At 37.5% G+C, this 17093-nt stretch overlaps 1 protein-coding gene across 1 annotated transcript in view; it reads right to left on the bottom strand.

Annotated features, from left to right (window-relative positions):
* The window catches only part of LOC107698379 (hemicentin-1-like), an 84874-nt gene that overhangs the window by 44764 nt on the left and 23017 nt on the right, over positions 1-17093 (bottom strand). The window contains exons 8-23 of the mRNA XM_016499370.1: positions 16866-17093; positions 16615-16759; positions 15787-15908; positions 13233-13502; positions 8594-8735; positions 8376-8503; positions 8063-8176; positions 7797-7955; positions 7292-7486; positions 6781-6876; positions 4699-4826; positions 4425-4569; positions 3378-3490; positions 2847-3006; positions 2492-2669; positions 1816-1943 (exon numbers count right to left, since the gene is read on the bottom strand). The exon at positions 16866-17093 is cut by the window's right edge and continues 13 nt beyond it. Of these exons, the coding sequence (XP_016354856.1) occupies positions 1816-1943; positions 2492-2669; positions 2847-3006; positions 3378-3490; positions 4425-4569; positions 4699-4826; positions 6781-6876; positions 7292-7486; positions 7797-7955; positions 8063-8176; positions 8376-8503; positions 8594-8735; positions 13233-13502; positions 15787-15908; positions 16615-16759; positions 16866-17093 (2451 nt within the window). The remainder of the gene's footprint in view (positions 1-1815; positions 1944-2491; positions 2670-2846; positions 3007-3377; positions 3491-4424; positions 4570-4698; positions 4827-6780; positions 6877-7291; positions 7487-7796; positions 7956-8062; positions 8177-8375; positions 8504-8593; positions 8736-13232; positions 13503-15786; positions 15909-16614; positions 16760-16865) is intronic.

The raw sequence follows: 17093 nt of genomic DNA, 5'->3' as shown, positions 1-17093 counted from the left end.
AGAATTTAAATTTTTGGGTGAACTATGCTGAATAAAAGTTTTTTTTTTTTTTTTTTTTTTTTTTTTTTTTTTGTTGTTAATCTTCCAGATGAGACATTTGGTAGCTGTGATAAATCAAACAGCACATTCCCTTTTGCTGTAGCTCATTTCTGCTAAAGTGTCTGCTCACAGTCTTATGGAAAACTATAATCCAAGATTAAAATGACTAAGAGTTTAATTGTAGTCATTATAAATACCTCCATTCCAATTTTCACTTGCAGATGTGTCTGAGTGTGCTCTGAGAGCAACTTGTGTTTATGAGACTCTATAATTATTATCACGCTATGCTCCAAGCGACTAGCTGATCTCTCCGTCAGTACTTTCTCATACATCGTGCCAAGCCTGCTAAAGCTCAAAAGTGGGTGTTAGGAGGTCAATGAACATCACTGGCCCAAATAAACACACTCACGTGCACAGTCACTACGCAGCAAATTAATAGATATCTAACCATAATAACTATAAACAGCTCTATCTGTGTTTATGTATCACAATACAATTTATGTTAATTGCAGTTCATCTCAAAAACATTTTATTTCTTTTTTTGTAGTTTTGTGAAAACAAACAAAAATTTACACATAGCAGATGCTTTTTTGCAAAACGATTTACAATAGATGAGCATAAGTAATTTTCACAGAGCCAACCGTTTTCACAGTATACAATGCCATGTTTACTAAAAACCTAGATCAGGAGACAAGCTAGAGCAGAGTAGAAATGCAGAGAAGCATTATTTTTTTGGAAATGTATTGGTTTAAGGTTGTGGAGTAGTTTATATATCATATATAAAGACACTTGTGCTTAAAAACAACACAAATAGTTGATTATCTGGTTTCTGTCACCAATGATGATGTAATATATTCAATATTATATGATTATAGAAGTTGTTATTTTTGTATTACCTGTCTCTTTAACAGTTGTGCAAGAAAAACAAAGCGGAAGTTTCAACCATTATCAATTACCCCTCTCAGAGCAGTTACATCATCTGTTTAAACAGAGGAGAGACAGTTTCCTGAACTTGCTGCTTTTACAATCATCTATTATTTACACAGTCATGCTGTGTCCGAAACCACTCACTCAATCACTACTTCATCCTTCACTACATAGTGAATGCCACATGTCTCAACTCACTCATTTACAAAGCATGTACAAGCACTATTGTGCATTGTAAATGACAATAGACACGTCATGTCCTAAATGTTAAAAAACAAATACTTGAAATCCAAAAATAGCGTATGGATGTTTGAACACTAATTTGAGTCAGATATCGTAAAAAATGGTACCTGTCTGAACAGAGCCTCAGAGATGCATTGATCATCGGATGTACTATCCAAAAAAACAAATGACAACAGTGTTTGGATATGTGTCTGTCTTGGTAAACAGCACATCAGCATGTGTGAAACGTAAACATGTGGAGGCACTTACTGAGTTGATTGTGGTGTGTGATGTGAAATTGACTATCAAATATGCAATAATCAGTCATTTAATGATGCTCACGCAGCATTGTTTTACATGCGGTTTTCAGTCGAAATATTTATTTTAGAGTTGTGGGTACAAGCAGAGCACTTGAAATACAACTGATTGAAGCCTGATGTCACCACAAGACTGAGGCAACGTGATGCATTTATACAGATGGGATCTGTTTTTAAGACCCCGGGGCTGATGTGTGCTCATATGAACTTCAATGGAATGAGATAAAACTGTTGTTGCTTCGATAAATTTCACATGCAAGCATAAATTGCGACAACATCCAAGTAAATAAATGTGATCTGTATCTCTTACCCAGCACACTGAGTTTGATCATCTGAGTGAAGTTTCCAGCTATGTTGGTAGCCACACAGACGTACATGCCACTGTCTGTCACGCGTGTTTCTGTGATTCTCATGGAGCCTGATGGCAGCTGAATGTGTCTGTGAGAGAACAGGTTAAATACATTAAGGAACGATAAGAAGTGCTGTTCTTTTGCAGATGTAAAACCACACTGGTGCTCCTGGTTTACAGAGAAGCTTCTGAAATTATACCTCTGTTTACTTTCATGGTGAGCAGAGAAATGAGAGTTTAATTACTGTGTAATTTTAATCTGACCGCAGTCTTTCTGCCTTTAGGCAGTACAGTAAACATCAGCCCTTGAAAAACAATACAGAGAAGAGCAAGCTACTCACATACAAGCTCAATGGTGTTTAAAAGTAGGATAAAAGGGCCTTATTCATATAATGCATGTAAAATGAAATTTGATTCCATACACCTGTTGAAAAAGCATGCGTACAAGCTTTTATTGTGCACATATTGTGCATGTTGACTTAATTTTTTGATGTGGTCCATTTTCTAGTGACACAAGTGTGTTTGGGGTAGATATGAATTTTTCTTTTTTTTAAAAAGAGGCCTCTTATGCTCACCAAGGCTGCATTTATGATCAAAAATAAGTATATATAGGTTTTCACATAAGTGAAACTGATACCTATTAGAGAAGGGGGAGATGAGCTGCTTGTCTTTGGCCCAGGTGATGATGGGAGGAGGTACGCTCTCCACCTCGCATAGCAGTGTGACATCATCACCCACTTTTACAGACATTTCCAACAGCTTTCCAGAGTTATTTTGCATCTCTTTTCCACCAACGCCGCTCAGCCTGGGCTTCACTACACGTTTACAAAGACATACAGTATAAGTACAGCAGGGTGAGATTGGAGGAAGCACCAAACTAATAAACAGGAAACAAACAAATAAAGCACACACAGAAAAAATGAAAACACAAGAATCAAAACCACAGAAGACAGGTAAAACAGAGCAGAGCAAGTAGGTCGAGCTGCTCTAACCGTAGACAGTGAGCTGAACCTTCCTGGAGCTGTATCCAGCAGCATTGGTGGCTGTGCACACAAACTCGCCAGACTCTTCACCGCTGGGGTAGACAATGTAAAGACTGCCATCCTCACCCAGAGAAAAGACACTGCCACTCAGATCCATCAACTCTCCTCGCTGAGGAAACATTATCACAAATACATATAGCAACATGAGGGTGCAATGTAAGGCTGAAATGGTGAGACTGATAAAGTACTTATATTAATTTATTGTAAATTATTGTATGTATATGTAAAATTGCATGTAAATGTAAAAAAAATAGTGGTCAAAAGATCAAATTAGCTTCTAACTAAATATTGTAATAAGAAAAAAAAATCACTAACATTACTTTAAAATTACATTTAAAAAGAAAACACTAAGCAATAACCAAAAACCAAGCGTGATGGGTTTTGTGCAAGAAAGTTCAAGCGTTGTCAGAAGTCAGCATTTTCTGTCCAAATCCCATTGTGTGAGCATGTGTGTCAAAGACAGAAAGGAGACACATTTACCTTAGACCAAGTGACATCTGGTTTGGGGACTCCATGTGCATGACATGGCAGAGAAATGGGCGTCCCCTCAATGGTACTGAATACTTGAGGGCCATGTTGAATAGTGGGCATCACTACAGAGAAAAAACATGTTGAAACACTTATATAAACACTGAATATAAGGCAGGATTTAGAAATACATTTTATAGGATACTGTAAAGACAACATACAGTATTGTATCCTATAATCATCTTGTCTCAGACTTTCATTTGGGGTGATTTCCATTAGTAAAAGTAGCCTGCTTCTTTAAGACTTATCACATTTGAAAAATTAAGAGTTTTTGTCTCTCTGTTATTTCTCTGCAGAAGTGCTTTGCTCACACTGCTGGTTCTGTTTTTAATTCTCAAATGAATACATGAATGATGAAGGCATCAGAGGGAAATAAAGGCTTATTGTATACAGTCATGGAAGGGAGGAAACAGAGGACTGGACTATGTCATATTGGTCCACAGAAAACAAATCCTTTACAACTGGCCTGATTCTGAATTGTCTTTTAAAGAAAAAAATTAATGTCCATTTTGGTAGGTATAATCCTGCATGTTATGGATAGGTATGATTATCTTCTGTTTAAAAGGTTGATTAATTTTGGTGATTCAGTTTGTTTGGGTGGTTCATGTTACAGATTTGTTTGACTCCCTATGTGTAGCAAAAAATTGCATATTCAAATTTAAACTGATTCAAATACATCAGATCTGATTCTACCTACTCCAAACTGTTGCAGAATCACAGAAATGTTGGGGTTGGTAAGATTTTTTAAAATGGTTTGAAAGAAGTCTCTTATGCTCACCAAGGCTACATTCATTTGATCAAAAATACACTAAAAAGAGTAATATTTAGAAACATTTTTACAATTTAATATAACTGTTTTAATATATGTTAAAATGTTATTTATTCCTGTGATGGCAAAGCTGATACATTTTTTTACAGGATGCTTTATTAAATAATATAAAGTTCAAAAAACAACTTTTGAACAGTAGTGTATTTGTGTGTTGTTGTTTTACATCGTACCATAGACATTTAGTATGGTTGTGCGATTACTGGATCCCACCACGTTTTCGGCCAAACAGGTGTACTGCCCCCCATCCTGCTGACTGACCCATTCTATATGCAGACTTCCGTCACGTCTCACAGTCACATATGGACTTGATGTAATCTGACAAGTGGTCACACACATGCATACATTTAAATCACATTTATTTACTGTGACTGTGTAAAATGCTTAACGATGATGCACAGGCTTCAAGGCCTATGTGTTTGTGTGTGTGCACATGTGTTAACTCACTAAGCCATAGTCATGTAACCAGTGTCTCTCAGGAAGGGGGTTTCCAGCTAGTAACACGCAGGGGAGGGTGACCTGCTGGTCCTCTATCACACTGACCACTTTTGGACTCAGAGCTATCAAAGGAGACACTGCACACGAAATACACACATTAGGATGGTGATTGGTGATATACAGTATATACAGTTTCATTGAAGTATTACAGAAATAAACAGTACCGTTCAAAACTTTGGAGTCAGTAAGATTTGTTTTTCAAAGTAAATAGTACTTTTATTCAAGCATGCATAAATTGATCAAAAGTGCAAGACATTTATAAAGCTACAAAAGATTTCCATTTCAAATGAATTCTGCTCTTTTGAACTGTCCACTCATCAAATGTTTTTAACATTGATAAGAAATCAGCATATTAGAATGTTTTCTAAAGAATCATGTGACATTGAAGACTGGGGTACTGGCTGCTGAAAATTCAGATTTGCAGAATTAATTGCATTTTAAACTCCGAACTTTTAACAGTAGTTTCATGAGAATGCTACAGTTTCTCAAAGACAGATATGGTAGTTTAAAAAGCCCATTGCATCTACTGTACCACCACATTGACAAAAATTAGCCATTTACACCAAAACCTGAGGTGCCTCCTATGAACCTTTATCCTCAAAACAAGAAAAGAGATTTTTAAATCCTAATCCTGATTATTTTAGATGTCATTCTCCTGATTCAATCAAACAGAGGATGGTTAAGTCTCCACTGGAAACACTGACACTGAAAACTCAGTGGACTGGCCGCACCTCTGATGTTTTGCTTGTTAAATTTCCATGGATACCTTGGAATACACATAAAAAGTGTCACTAGGGTATTAGGGCTCAGCAGAGTAGAATTATGGGACGGCTGAGACACTGCATGACCGCATTAGTGACCTTTAGCTTCAACTTGGTGTTATGTTGTTTTTACAGGACCACAAAAACAGTCACTCCCTCACATACTGAGATACGCTTACACTGGATCTCACACACAGTGTGTACTTCAACATGGCAAAACCAATTGACCCTTAATGAGGATTTTGGGATTATACTTAGACTTTAAAGCTTTCAGTGTTTATATGAGTCATAGTGTAAACTGTATGGATCAAAAATGTATTTATTTTTGCCTTCTCTTTAAATATACACATTAGGTTATTTATTTAACCAACTAAAGTACACAAACATGTACTCTGATAATTTAGAGAGAAGAGGAAATTACATCATACGTTTCACTTATTTTAGCTAAAATCTGGATTAATATCAGGCTAAATGATTTCAAAGTTTCTGCAAAAACCTTGGAATGAGCCATTTTCTTAGATGCATGTAAAGAGGGTCATTTTTGCCAAGCTCACATGTTGAAGTTTCAAGCAGGCCAGTGCGGTAAGGTCTCAACTGATTGACGTCATCCAGTGGTATCAGAACACATACTGTAGAGTAGAACTTCACAGATGCTAGAAATGGACTGTTAGCCACTTCTGGGTCTCCAGCGCTTTGATCAAAGACAAAAGTATGAAAGGATGCCTGAATTCCTTTGATTCTTTAAGGGTAAAGCTGACACGCGCCCACTGTATTTTTAAAGGCACGCATGCACACATGAGCTCCGTCGCACACATGCAAATACATTCATCTAACATCTACAATAATAATTAAACCTCAAATACATAAATATAATCTAGAAACTGAAGTATGCACACTGCAATGCATTATGCATGTTTTAGTGCTCACATCTGGTACGGTATATCTCTCGTCACAGAGAATGAATTTGAGCTTACTCTGGTGTTGGCCTTCTATTTTAGCATCCTATCTCTTTTAACCAGAAACACATGTACCCTGAGTCTAATAAATTCATATGGACTCAAACATCAAACTAAGCTTCTGAGCACCTTGCGAACTCAAGCGTATGGGCTTCAGGCCGAGAAAATGTACATGTGACTAAGATAAAGGAAGCGCAAAACAATTAATATTCCACATCGGCTTCTTCCTTCAAGTGTCCTGCTGACAGACTGATCAGTATAAACATGAAACATATGCTGCAGTTATGACAGAATAGTTTTTTCAGATGTCGTACCGAGTCCAGTAACAGTGACTTTGGCCTTGGCCTGGATTTTGCCAAAATGGTTTTGAGCTTCACACACATAGGTGGTCTCATCCTCTACCCAGAGGTCTAAAAGGCAAAGGACAGGAAATCACATGAACCATCTAAAATGCATTGAAACTTGTATCTACTTATAAATATAAAAGCAAATAATAAGAAATGCACCTAAATGCAATACAAGGAAAATATTTATAGTTTGAATGCCTCAAATGCTGAATTTCTCTGAAAACATCTCTTTATTCAGGCATTAATTTTAAAAATAAATAAATGCAATGAAAGAAAAATATATTTACAGTTTAACATTTTTAATGCATCTGATGCAAAATTTCACTGAAAATATACAGTATATTCTTTAATAAATAAATAAATAAATAATCCAAACTCTGAAAAAAAAAACTATTCATAGCAGCTTTTGGTGATGGAAATTCAAATCTGATGTTTCAAACAGGCCTAGAGACAGAGAAAGTAAAAGGAAGACACTGACTGGTGATGAAAAGGTCTCCATTAGCTTTTTGAGTGACAGTACTGGGACCGCGATGCTGAGAGAATAGTTGGACGTTGTCCTCTCGCCTCCAAGAGAGCTGGGGTTTTGGGTGGCCTTGTGCATGACACGGCAAGGTGATGTTTGTGCCGATATCAGCAGACAGATCTGAAGGCTTTCGTGTGAACTGAGGAGCAGCTGTGGAATACATAATAAAGAACTAAACAGTAGTTTGATTCATTTATTCATAAAGTACAGGTCTTCAATAGGCAGCAGAAAAAATGCAATTATGTTTTAAACAAAAATACAGTCAAATAAAATTCAACCAAAGCTAAAGGAAACTAAAGTTCAGGTAAATGCTTCACAGTCCCTGCTACATTGAAATGCATTAAAAGTACATAAACTACACTGTACATAAATAATTATTAAAGGTTATACAATTTAATCGGAAGGATTTTGGAGGAAAGGGGACCCTAATTCAGATGAGGGATATGTAACACAGCCTTACAGCCCACGTCCAGAGTGATGTACCCCTGTGCAGAGCCGGCTGAGTTTATCGCCACACATGCATACTCTCCTGCATCTGTGTCCTGAGTCTGCTGAATGCTCAGAGTGCCATGCTGAGGGTCCATACTTAAAACTGCAGACGGCTTCAACTGCACGTCACCTTAAGATCAAACACACAGTACATTAGGGCTGATGGTGTCTATTAAAATGGAAACAGTGCAAAAATGCCAGAAAGTTGTCCAGAAGTTAAGGAGTACACTAGCTGACCTTTATACCACAGGACGTCCGGATGTGGAACTCCCGTGACCCTGCACTCTAAAATGGTCGTCTGTCCTAAACCAATCAGCAGTTCAGAGTGAGGGACTGTCACCTGTGGAGACTCTACAGAGGGACGAAGATCACAGGAAACTTAATTAAAGACTAGTGTATAATCACAGGGTGGAACTGAATATGTCAAATGTCTCACTTATTCACAGATGTAAGAAGCTGAGTATTGTTGAGTAAAAACACCATCTTAATCTTTGGTTTGGGATTTATTGCTTTCATTTAGTGGTGTTACGCAATTGTTCTCTGTACTGACCGATGTAGCTGACGATGGCAGTTTGAGTGTCTGTTCCTGCAACATTACTCGCTAGGCAGCCGTATGTCCCAGCATCCTTCGGCCCTGTGTTCCTGATGACCAATGTGCCATCAGGGGTCATTCTGTGCCTTAGTAAGAGGAGTACAACAGACTACAGTAAAGGTTAACAAATAAAGACCAGATTAAAAAGTAAGATTTTTGTGTGGGGGGGGGTTTACCTGCTGGAGCCCATAATGAACATATCATTGTGTGTCCACACCACCATGGGTAAGGGGTAGCCTTTGGCTGAACACCTGATCCAAATTTCTTGACCTGTGCGGAACGTCTGGTTTCGTGGGTCAACCGTCACCACCGGTGGTTCTAGCATAAAAACGAGTCAATCATGATGTTTGGTAACAGAACGCCCTAGCAGCTGCTGTGCAAATGTATTGTGACAGCAAAACAAGCACAGCTCAAATTTACTAAAGCAGTGATTCTCAACCAGGGAACCACGGTCCACTTTGGGGCCTCAGCAAACTTCCAAGGGGGCCTCAAGATGACTTAAGTTAAAATAGGACAAAACAATATATTTTTTATTTTAATTACTTTTTTTATCTTTGAATAACCAGGATTATCACAGACTTGGAAAACCTGTACTTACCCTCATTTTAAAAGTGTGATTTCTAGGTCAGGAAAAGTCATGTTAATTAATACAATTTTATGCCCAGGGGCATTTTTATAATGGATATACATTTTTACATTTAAAATATTTTATCGGGTATAAACTAAAAATATATTTGTAAAAAATCCTTATGCTTTATGCCTATCCAATAAATTAATAAAAACTGGAAAAGTCACAGGTCATTCAGTTTTTTTTTTTTATGAACAGTGGAGGGCCTTAGAGTCAAAAAGGTTGAGATTCACAAATATATAGCTCATATAATTACATTCATTAACAAATATTTAGTCATTAATCTTAACTATACAGATGTGTTTGTAAAGAACATAACTGCATCTAATGTTCACATGTGGTCTCCACAATACCCCTTCAAAATTGTCCTGCTTTATACCCATGATATGATTCTAGACCCAGCCAAACACATTTCACAGCAATTCTCCTATCATTCCTTCTTTTTTTACAGAAACACTAAAGTGGGATTATTGGTTCCAGATTCTCTGAGCTGCTGAAGCAGAGGCATGCTCTTGATCAATTCATGATGTGCAGCCCCTGCTGAATGAGAATGTTTTCTCACTGCTGAAGCCAATCTGATGTGTGTCTCCACTGTTCTCTGACCTCCAGTCTCTGCCTGTCCCATATTCCAGCAGAGCAGGATGTGTGACATCATGGCCAGAGACAGGAAATGCACATGATAGCTCTGTTCTAAAACCCAGTAAGCTGCCTACATAGCTGCTTTCTAAGAGAGCATCCTAACAGAGGGGAGACTTGACTTATAACTGATTTCAATACAGCATGTTGCTAAGATAATGCCACAATATGGTAACAAGCATTAAAAAACAGCATCACATTTTCCACAAAAAGCAGCACTATTCTTTTAAGCATTGATAATAATAAGAAATGTTATTTGAGCAAATCAGCATATTAGAATGATTTCTGAAGAGTCATGTGACACTGAAGACAAGATTAATCAATGCTGAAAATTCAGCTTTGACATCACAGGAATAAATTACATTTTTAACTTTAAAATGTTAAAAAACCTAAATGTTTCAGAACAGAGCAAGTCACTGCTTAAGTGCTTGAGTATCAGTAACATGACTAACATACATAATGGTAACAGAGCCTTCCAGGTTGTCTACTGTATTTCAAATGGAAAGCTTGACTGGAATGAGTGACGTAATTTCCAGAACTCTACTTTGTCATGATTAAAATGGACCCAAAATGAGACCTGGCAGACAAAAAGAGTCTGTTGTACACGGGAGAGCCGCTGTGTGTTGCATGCTCAGGCGGTTAAAGCACTGCCGTCGAGAGGCTTTGTCACTTTGTGTCTAGTAGTGAAGCTGTAATTATCCCAGGTCTTATTCACTAAATTGTACTCTAATAGACTTGGTCTGCCTAAAGGCTTGGTTTTAACAACGCACTGACGCTAAACCTCGCTAACACCTCATCATCTTGGCTTCTTTGCCTGAGGCTACTCTAATTCAAATAGTTTCAAATAGTTAAATATGTTTCTCTATAGTTTGAGCAAATTGGATGCCTACAGGTCTGGTATAAATATTAAGACACATTTTTAGCATGCAGATTCCACACTTAATATGTTTAGTGCAACTGCAGTAGATTGCAACAGTTGTTGCTATTTATTTTTGTAATAACATTAAATGGTTTTCTAATGTAAATAAACAAACAAAGGAATAAATAAATACTTGCAAAAATATTAAATATTTAATCTATTTAATCTGTTGCGGGAAAAGGAAGGTCATTAGAGGAAAAGTTTCACTTAAGTTCTAGACATTCTTTGGGTCTCTCGACCTTCTGAACACAGAGATGTGCATCTGACAGGCACTGAGGCTGTAAACAGTGTGTGTGGACAGTGCAGGTCAAAGTAATGTTGTGTAAAGGATTAGGGTAGATGACTCTGTGGACTGGCCAGGCATCACTGTGTCAGCAGTCCCCCTTCAAAGGGTCCATAATGACTAGGACAGCACAGGAATCCCAGCAGGTGGTGATTACACACAACACACACACATACATATACATGCACTTTGTCAGTTCAACAGTGACAGCTGTTTAAAAAGCCAAAGACTGACACAAAAAAAATTTAAGTGGCTTAAAATGTAGCAGCAGGACAAAAACAAAGGGTAAGGGAAAAGGAAGCAGAGATTGATAGAGAAGGAATGAGAGAGAAAAACAGACTGTAAAAAATCAGTAACTGTCTTTATATTTTCTATATAGAGTATATCATTTAAAAATTTAAATGATAAAAATGCCTTCTACTTGATTTAAATCTCAGTTTGGGAATTTTAGTCATTTTTATTTCATTTTTTATTATTTCAAAATGGTGTGTATATGCTTGCAAATGTGTATGCATTGCAATAAAAGCTTTTGTAAAGTAAAAAAGTAAAGCATTTTTTACAATGTCTATAAAGCTACTTTAATCGTAAATATAGAATCTTGAGAGAAGAAGACAGAAAACAAATGACACAGACGGAGGAAAATAAACCTAAAGAGAGACAGAAATGAGACAGAGAGAATTAAAGTGGGACGCAGTGAAAACCCGTTCCTCAGGTCTTGGGAAAGAATGTTGTGGAAAACTAAGAGACTCATCACTCAACAATGAGGTAAAATTATACAGTTAATGTCACTACCACTCTCCTGCTAATAAAACTCAAGCCCGGCCCTGCTGGGGCCCTCGGGGGCTTGACACATTTCAAGTCACATCTATCCATCAATATTACCTCCAAACTCCATATTTTCAAATCAAAACAGCTTTTTCTAATTCATTACAACAGAGCATGACTAATAAAAAATTGCCTCAGTATGAGAAACAACAGACAGTCTTCAAGATACAAGATTCTGTAAGCGATATGCAACACAAAAGGTCAGTGAGTACTTCATGACCTCTTAGTAAATCAACTGAGCTGAAAGTTTTTTTTCAAGTATATATTTGGTTGGGTGTTATGAGATTATTTCTTAGAAAAATGCAAGACATAGGGCAGTTTTAAAATGCAGTATTATGTGAGACACTACAAAAGGTGTGAGATGCGAGTGCAATGGTCAAACAAGTCCATCTAGTGTATGTTTATTTAGAAAAACAACTGAAAAGCAACACAGTGCAATGCAAAAACATGTTTTGCATGAACAATCCATTACACCTCAGTTCTGTTCTGTTACAAAAGCCATTTCTCTTTTCATTTGTGATCTCATTTGTAATTTTTCTTTCGAACGAAATGGCTATTTTCCTCAATGAGAGAAAACAAAGTGATTTGCCAGGGTTGTGTACTGTCGAAGGAAGTCTTCTTAATTCAGTGTAAGAGAGGGGTTTAGAGCTTTAGTTTCAATGGAAACTACAGGATCGCAAACAGTGAGCAAGCCCAGCATAAATCACTTTCACAAGTGCTATAAAATATTACAGTGAAATATTACAGCAAGGCTGCAGTGAAAACAGATCTTGTGCTAGAGAGACGCAGGAGAGTGAGCTGCCAAGAGCCCTGTGGCATGGCTTTTTCTATGCATGTATTAAAAAAGAGCTCTTAGCAGTTTAAACACACCTAGTGGACAAAGAATGTGACTTGTGTTTATTAAAACCATGACCTGTTGACATTTGGGTCAACAGTTGGAATTATTATAAAGAGTAAAATGTGCATTATAAAATTGCATTGGCAGGATGAATGCATAAGAAGTAAGCTGTTCTTAAGGCTAGCCAATGTTTTATCACCTAATTAATATTCATGAGTCAAACTGGTACTGATCGCAGAACTGGGATCGCGCAGAGAGAGTTTCTGTTGTGTCATTCGTGATTTCGCCTATCCCGCCTGCACTTACTGCAAGTTAAACGATAACGAATTGTGATTGGATGGTCATTTTGTTCTACGACAAGCTTAGTTACCTTTGATTAGTCTGTGTCTTAGAAAAAGATTAGTCTTTGATTAGTCTTGCGTGACAGAACACTTCTACTACTCACCCTGATCACCCAGTCGTAAAGAAATTTTGAAATACGGGACAAAACATGATTTTTTAAAAATAAGTCGGGACAATAAAAATAGAGCTGAAATACGGAACTGTCCCAGGAAAAACGGGATGTCTGGTCACCCTATATATGCCCATTCTTCCTTAGGCCCTTAAATGTGTTAAAACCATTGTAATCAGTCTTTTGTGGCTTATTGCTTAATCAACAACACTAAAAATCACACAGATATACTTACCTTGCACATTGAGGTACACATGAGAAGCAGAGACTCCACCCTCATTGGCTGCGATGCAGGTGTACCAGCCGACATCATCAGGAGTGACTCGCTGGATTTCCAAGGATAGGTTAGCGGTGACACGCATTCGACGGTCCAATCTGGCATCCACGTCCCCTCGCTGCCAAGTCAGGTTAAAGCGCACTGCGCTGGCAACTAGACAGGTCAGAACAACATTTGCACCGGGAGACGCTGTCACATTGGAGGGCACCGTGATAGCTGGAGGAGGCTCTGCAGAAATACACAGACAAATGAGTCGAGAAAGTGTGACTATAAACCTGTTTATCCCAGAGTAACTGAGTTCAACAGCCTGATTTGAATCTGTTCACCTTCACTAATTGTTTTTTTTGTCTGAGTTCTCATAAGGTCTTTGGATGTCTGTGAACTCTACAGATCTATAAAGTCTGTGCAATGAGTCTGAAATGCAAAGGGAAACGGGAGGGTGTTGACAGATGTGTGGATTAGGGCATAAGTGGGGAATTTATACAGGAAGACACATAAATTTCATAAGGGAGGATTTTCTTGTCACTCCTGCTAATCATGTCACTGGCCCGGCGACAGCACAGTCAGGGAAACAGCTCAGAAAATGCGACAAGGATAATCCTTTGGTCAACAATAAACCTATATGTGAAATGTGACTTCTAGGTGACCATTCCAGGTGAATGGGATCTTAATCCCAGACTCTAAAGTAACCCTGGGTGTTTTTAACACTGTATCTCACCATAAAGCCAAGACAGCAGAGAGGAGCCGGAAGACAGGAAGTGAGGCTATTTGTCCAAGAAGTTTGTGTAAGCACGGGTTGGGACAGTGTGGTGTCTGGTTTCCAAAACCACACTGCCATGAGGATACAGTCCTGTTTATTTTTGCAGTCCTTGTGCAACACAAAACCAAACATTGAAATATTTCTCCCTTATTAAAATGTTAGGTAATAAAAATTCTGTTCTGTTCTTCCAAGTACAAAATCTGATATCAAAATCGAATTGCAGTGACATGAGAATATTAGACATGTCTCAAAACTGCTGCCTACTGAAACAGCACATTGTGCATGAATTTTTGGTCAAATTTTGCGGAAAAAAAATAGCGGACAGACTGAATGAATATGCAAATTCACTTTCTAACAGTAGGATTTATTGAAAAGCAGAAATACCACATTTACCCTTGTACACAAAGCACTGTGCAACCTTCAGATTCTGATGCCCGCTTGTCACAGAGAATAAAGGAAATCAAACAGTATTTACATGCTTTCAAACAGCCATTAAGATTTATATATTCGCTATAGTGTTTATCCAGCAACACCAAATACAAGACTAGTTCACTGTCGCTTAGCAAAATAGACCGTTCTTGAGTGCCACCAAGTCGTAGTTATGCAAGAGCAGCAGCTCTGGGCATATGACCAAAAGTGGTGTTATTGGTTGGCCAGTTTTCTTTGCAATGTGATGGAAAAGAGATTAGAACTTTTGTACATTAAAAAATAAATCACTGCATTAACAGTTCACAAATGTTTGTGCTAGTCTGAATTGCCATTCATTCAAATTAAAATGTGTAATGCACCAAATTTTTGCACCGGATAATCACATTGGTGTGAACACTCCTTAACAGTTACATTTGCTTGCATCTATGATGCCCAAAAATGCTATGCAGAGTAGACAGCTCATTAGATTTTGAGACACTGAATCAAAATATTTAACTTGAATTTAGTCAAGTTATACAAAATCATCTTAAATGTATTAATTAGTTTATATCAAATTATATTAGTTTAATATTATTTAAGTGGAAATGACATACATCCAGTTTGATTATACTTAAAAATGTGAGGCAGCAGCTGAACTTAAGTTTTTAAGTTGAACGAGTTTGACATTTTTTAGTGTATTAATCTTCTACTGCTGTAATTCAAATAACTATAAATGTTTAGGTTGAACTGTGACATTTTTGTGCCATTTGCATCACCAAACAAATTTCCTGAACTTAAAACCACACTAACTCACATCCATGAGATTGTTCATGGGCAACACATGTCTGTTACATGGAGCATGAAATAAAACCAAAGACTATAATGGGCCATTTCATCTGAGGAATCCAGTCCTTTCTCCACTTTGCATAAAATGGGGGCAGACTTTTGGACCAAAGCATTTAACTGAGGCAATTACACTGGGATTCTGGCTGAGCAGATTGAACTCACACACATGTAAGTTGACTCACGAGAAAATATAAAAGAGACATTCTAGGCATGTCAGATGTGGGACATCTCAATATTCTGCCTCATATGTATTCCTCATATGTTATCTATTATGCACCAGTGTATAAGGTTGAAATGCCTGACCGTTCAGTCATGCACAGGAAGCATGCTTCAGTGCTTTTCTAATGGTGGGCATCTCTCTTTGCAAGTCTTTGCAAACTTTGAATGATAGAACTCATTCAAGCCAACTTCGTTATAGTGTATACTGCATCATGTCAGTTAATGTTACTGATAATAACAGGCTATAATGTTGTAGAAAATGAAAGGTGGTATTCTAACCAGAAACATCAAGGAAGGTTTGAGCCCGTCCTGTTCCAGCACTGCTGATGGCGATGCACTCATAAAAGCCCTCGTCCTTCAGGGACACTTGAGGGATTCCCCATGATGCATTAGCAGACTCCCTAAAAATATGATAAAAATGTAAAACCACATAAAATACATTGTTTCCCGAGTAAACACAAATTGCAAAGATTTAAATGATTAGGCTATCAGCATTGGGTCCTTGAGGACTTCAAAACTATAATTTGAAGGCCTTTTTCTACATTTACGTAGCATTTTTTCTGCTTATAATGTTAGTCAAGGTTTCTTCCGATTAAAATACAGTAGCAATTTAGTTTTATTAGAAAAATTCAGTTTAAAATAGGTTTACACAGAATTTAGTAAACTACCATTCAAAAGTTTAAGGTCAGTATGATTTTTGTAAACTTTTATTCAGAAACGTTTATGTACTAAATTGATCAAAAGTGACAGCAGAGACATTTATAAATTATAATATTAGAAAAGATTTCTATTTCTAATAAATTATGTTCTTTTGAATGTTCTGTTCATCAAAGAATGGATCTGAAGCATCATGTGACACTGAAGACTGAAGCAATGGCTGCTGAAAATTCATCTTTGCCATTACAAGGATACAATACATCTTAAAATGCATTAAAGTAGAACTTTGTTATTTTAAACTGTAATAATATTTCACAATATTACTGTTTTTTTCCCCAAAATTCTTTTTTCAAAAACAAACATTTACCGACCCCAAATTTGGAATGATAGTGTATGTCACATTGCACAACTTGTTAGCTACTCATCTACAGTGCCATTAATTATCCCTACCTGAAGAGTTGGTCCACACCCAGGCGTAGTCCCTCCCTGGTGAAACGCAAGGTATAGGGGATCAGGCTATCCACAAAGCACATAATACTCCCTTTCTGCAGGTAGTAACCAGGGGTATGAGTGGGCATGCTTACTCTAGGTGCTTCTAAAAAAATAAGAACAAAACACACTAGTAACAAATATAGTAAAATACACCTATATGATACTTAGATGGACTATTCTGTGGTTTTATCTAGCTACACTAATCTGACCTGGCACAATGCTGGAGTAGGAGACACTGGACACTCTTTGGAAGACAAAGCCATCACGGTCATAGCCAGTGACTCGCAGGAAGAAAGCCACTTTGGGTGGAACAAACTCAGTGATATTCCAAATGCCATAAGGGCATCGATCAGGGAAGTAGCGGATGGGCAGCGTCTTCATTACATCACCAGTGATGCTCAAGAGATCCAGGCCATCAGCACGAGCAGGAAGGGAGA

Source organism: Sinocyclocheilus anshuiensis, unplaced genomic scaffold (genome assembly GCF_001515605.1).
Source record: "Sinocyclocheilus anshuiensis isolate Anshui unplaced genomic scaffold, SAMN03320099.WGS_v1.1 scaffold1746, whole genome shotgun sequence".
In the NCBI taxonomy this organism is placed as follows: domain Eukaryota; kingdom Metazoa; phylum Chordata; class Actinopteri; order Cypriniformes; family Cyprinidae; genus Sinocyclocheilus; species Sinocyclocheilus anshuiensis.
Note: the sequence above shows the minus strand (reverse complement) of the source record. Positions and strands in the feature narration are given on the sequence as shown.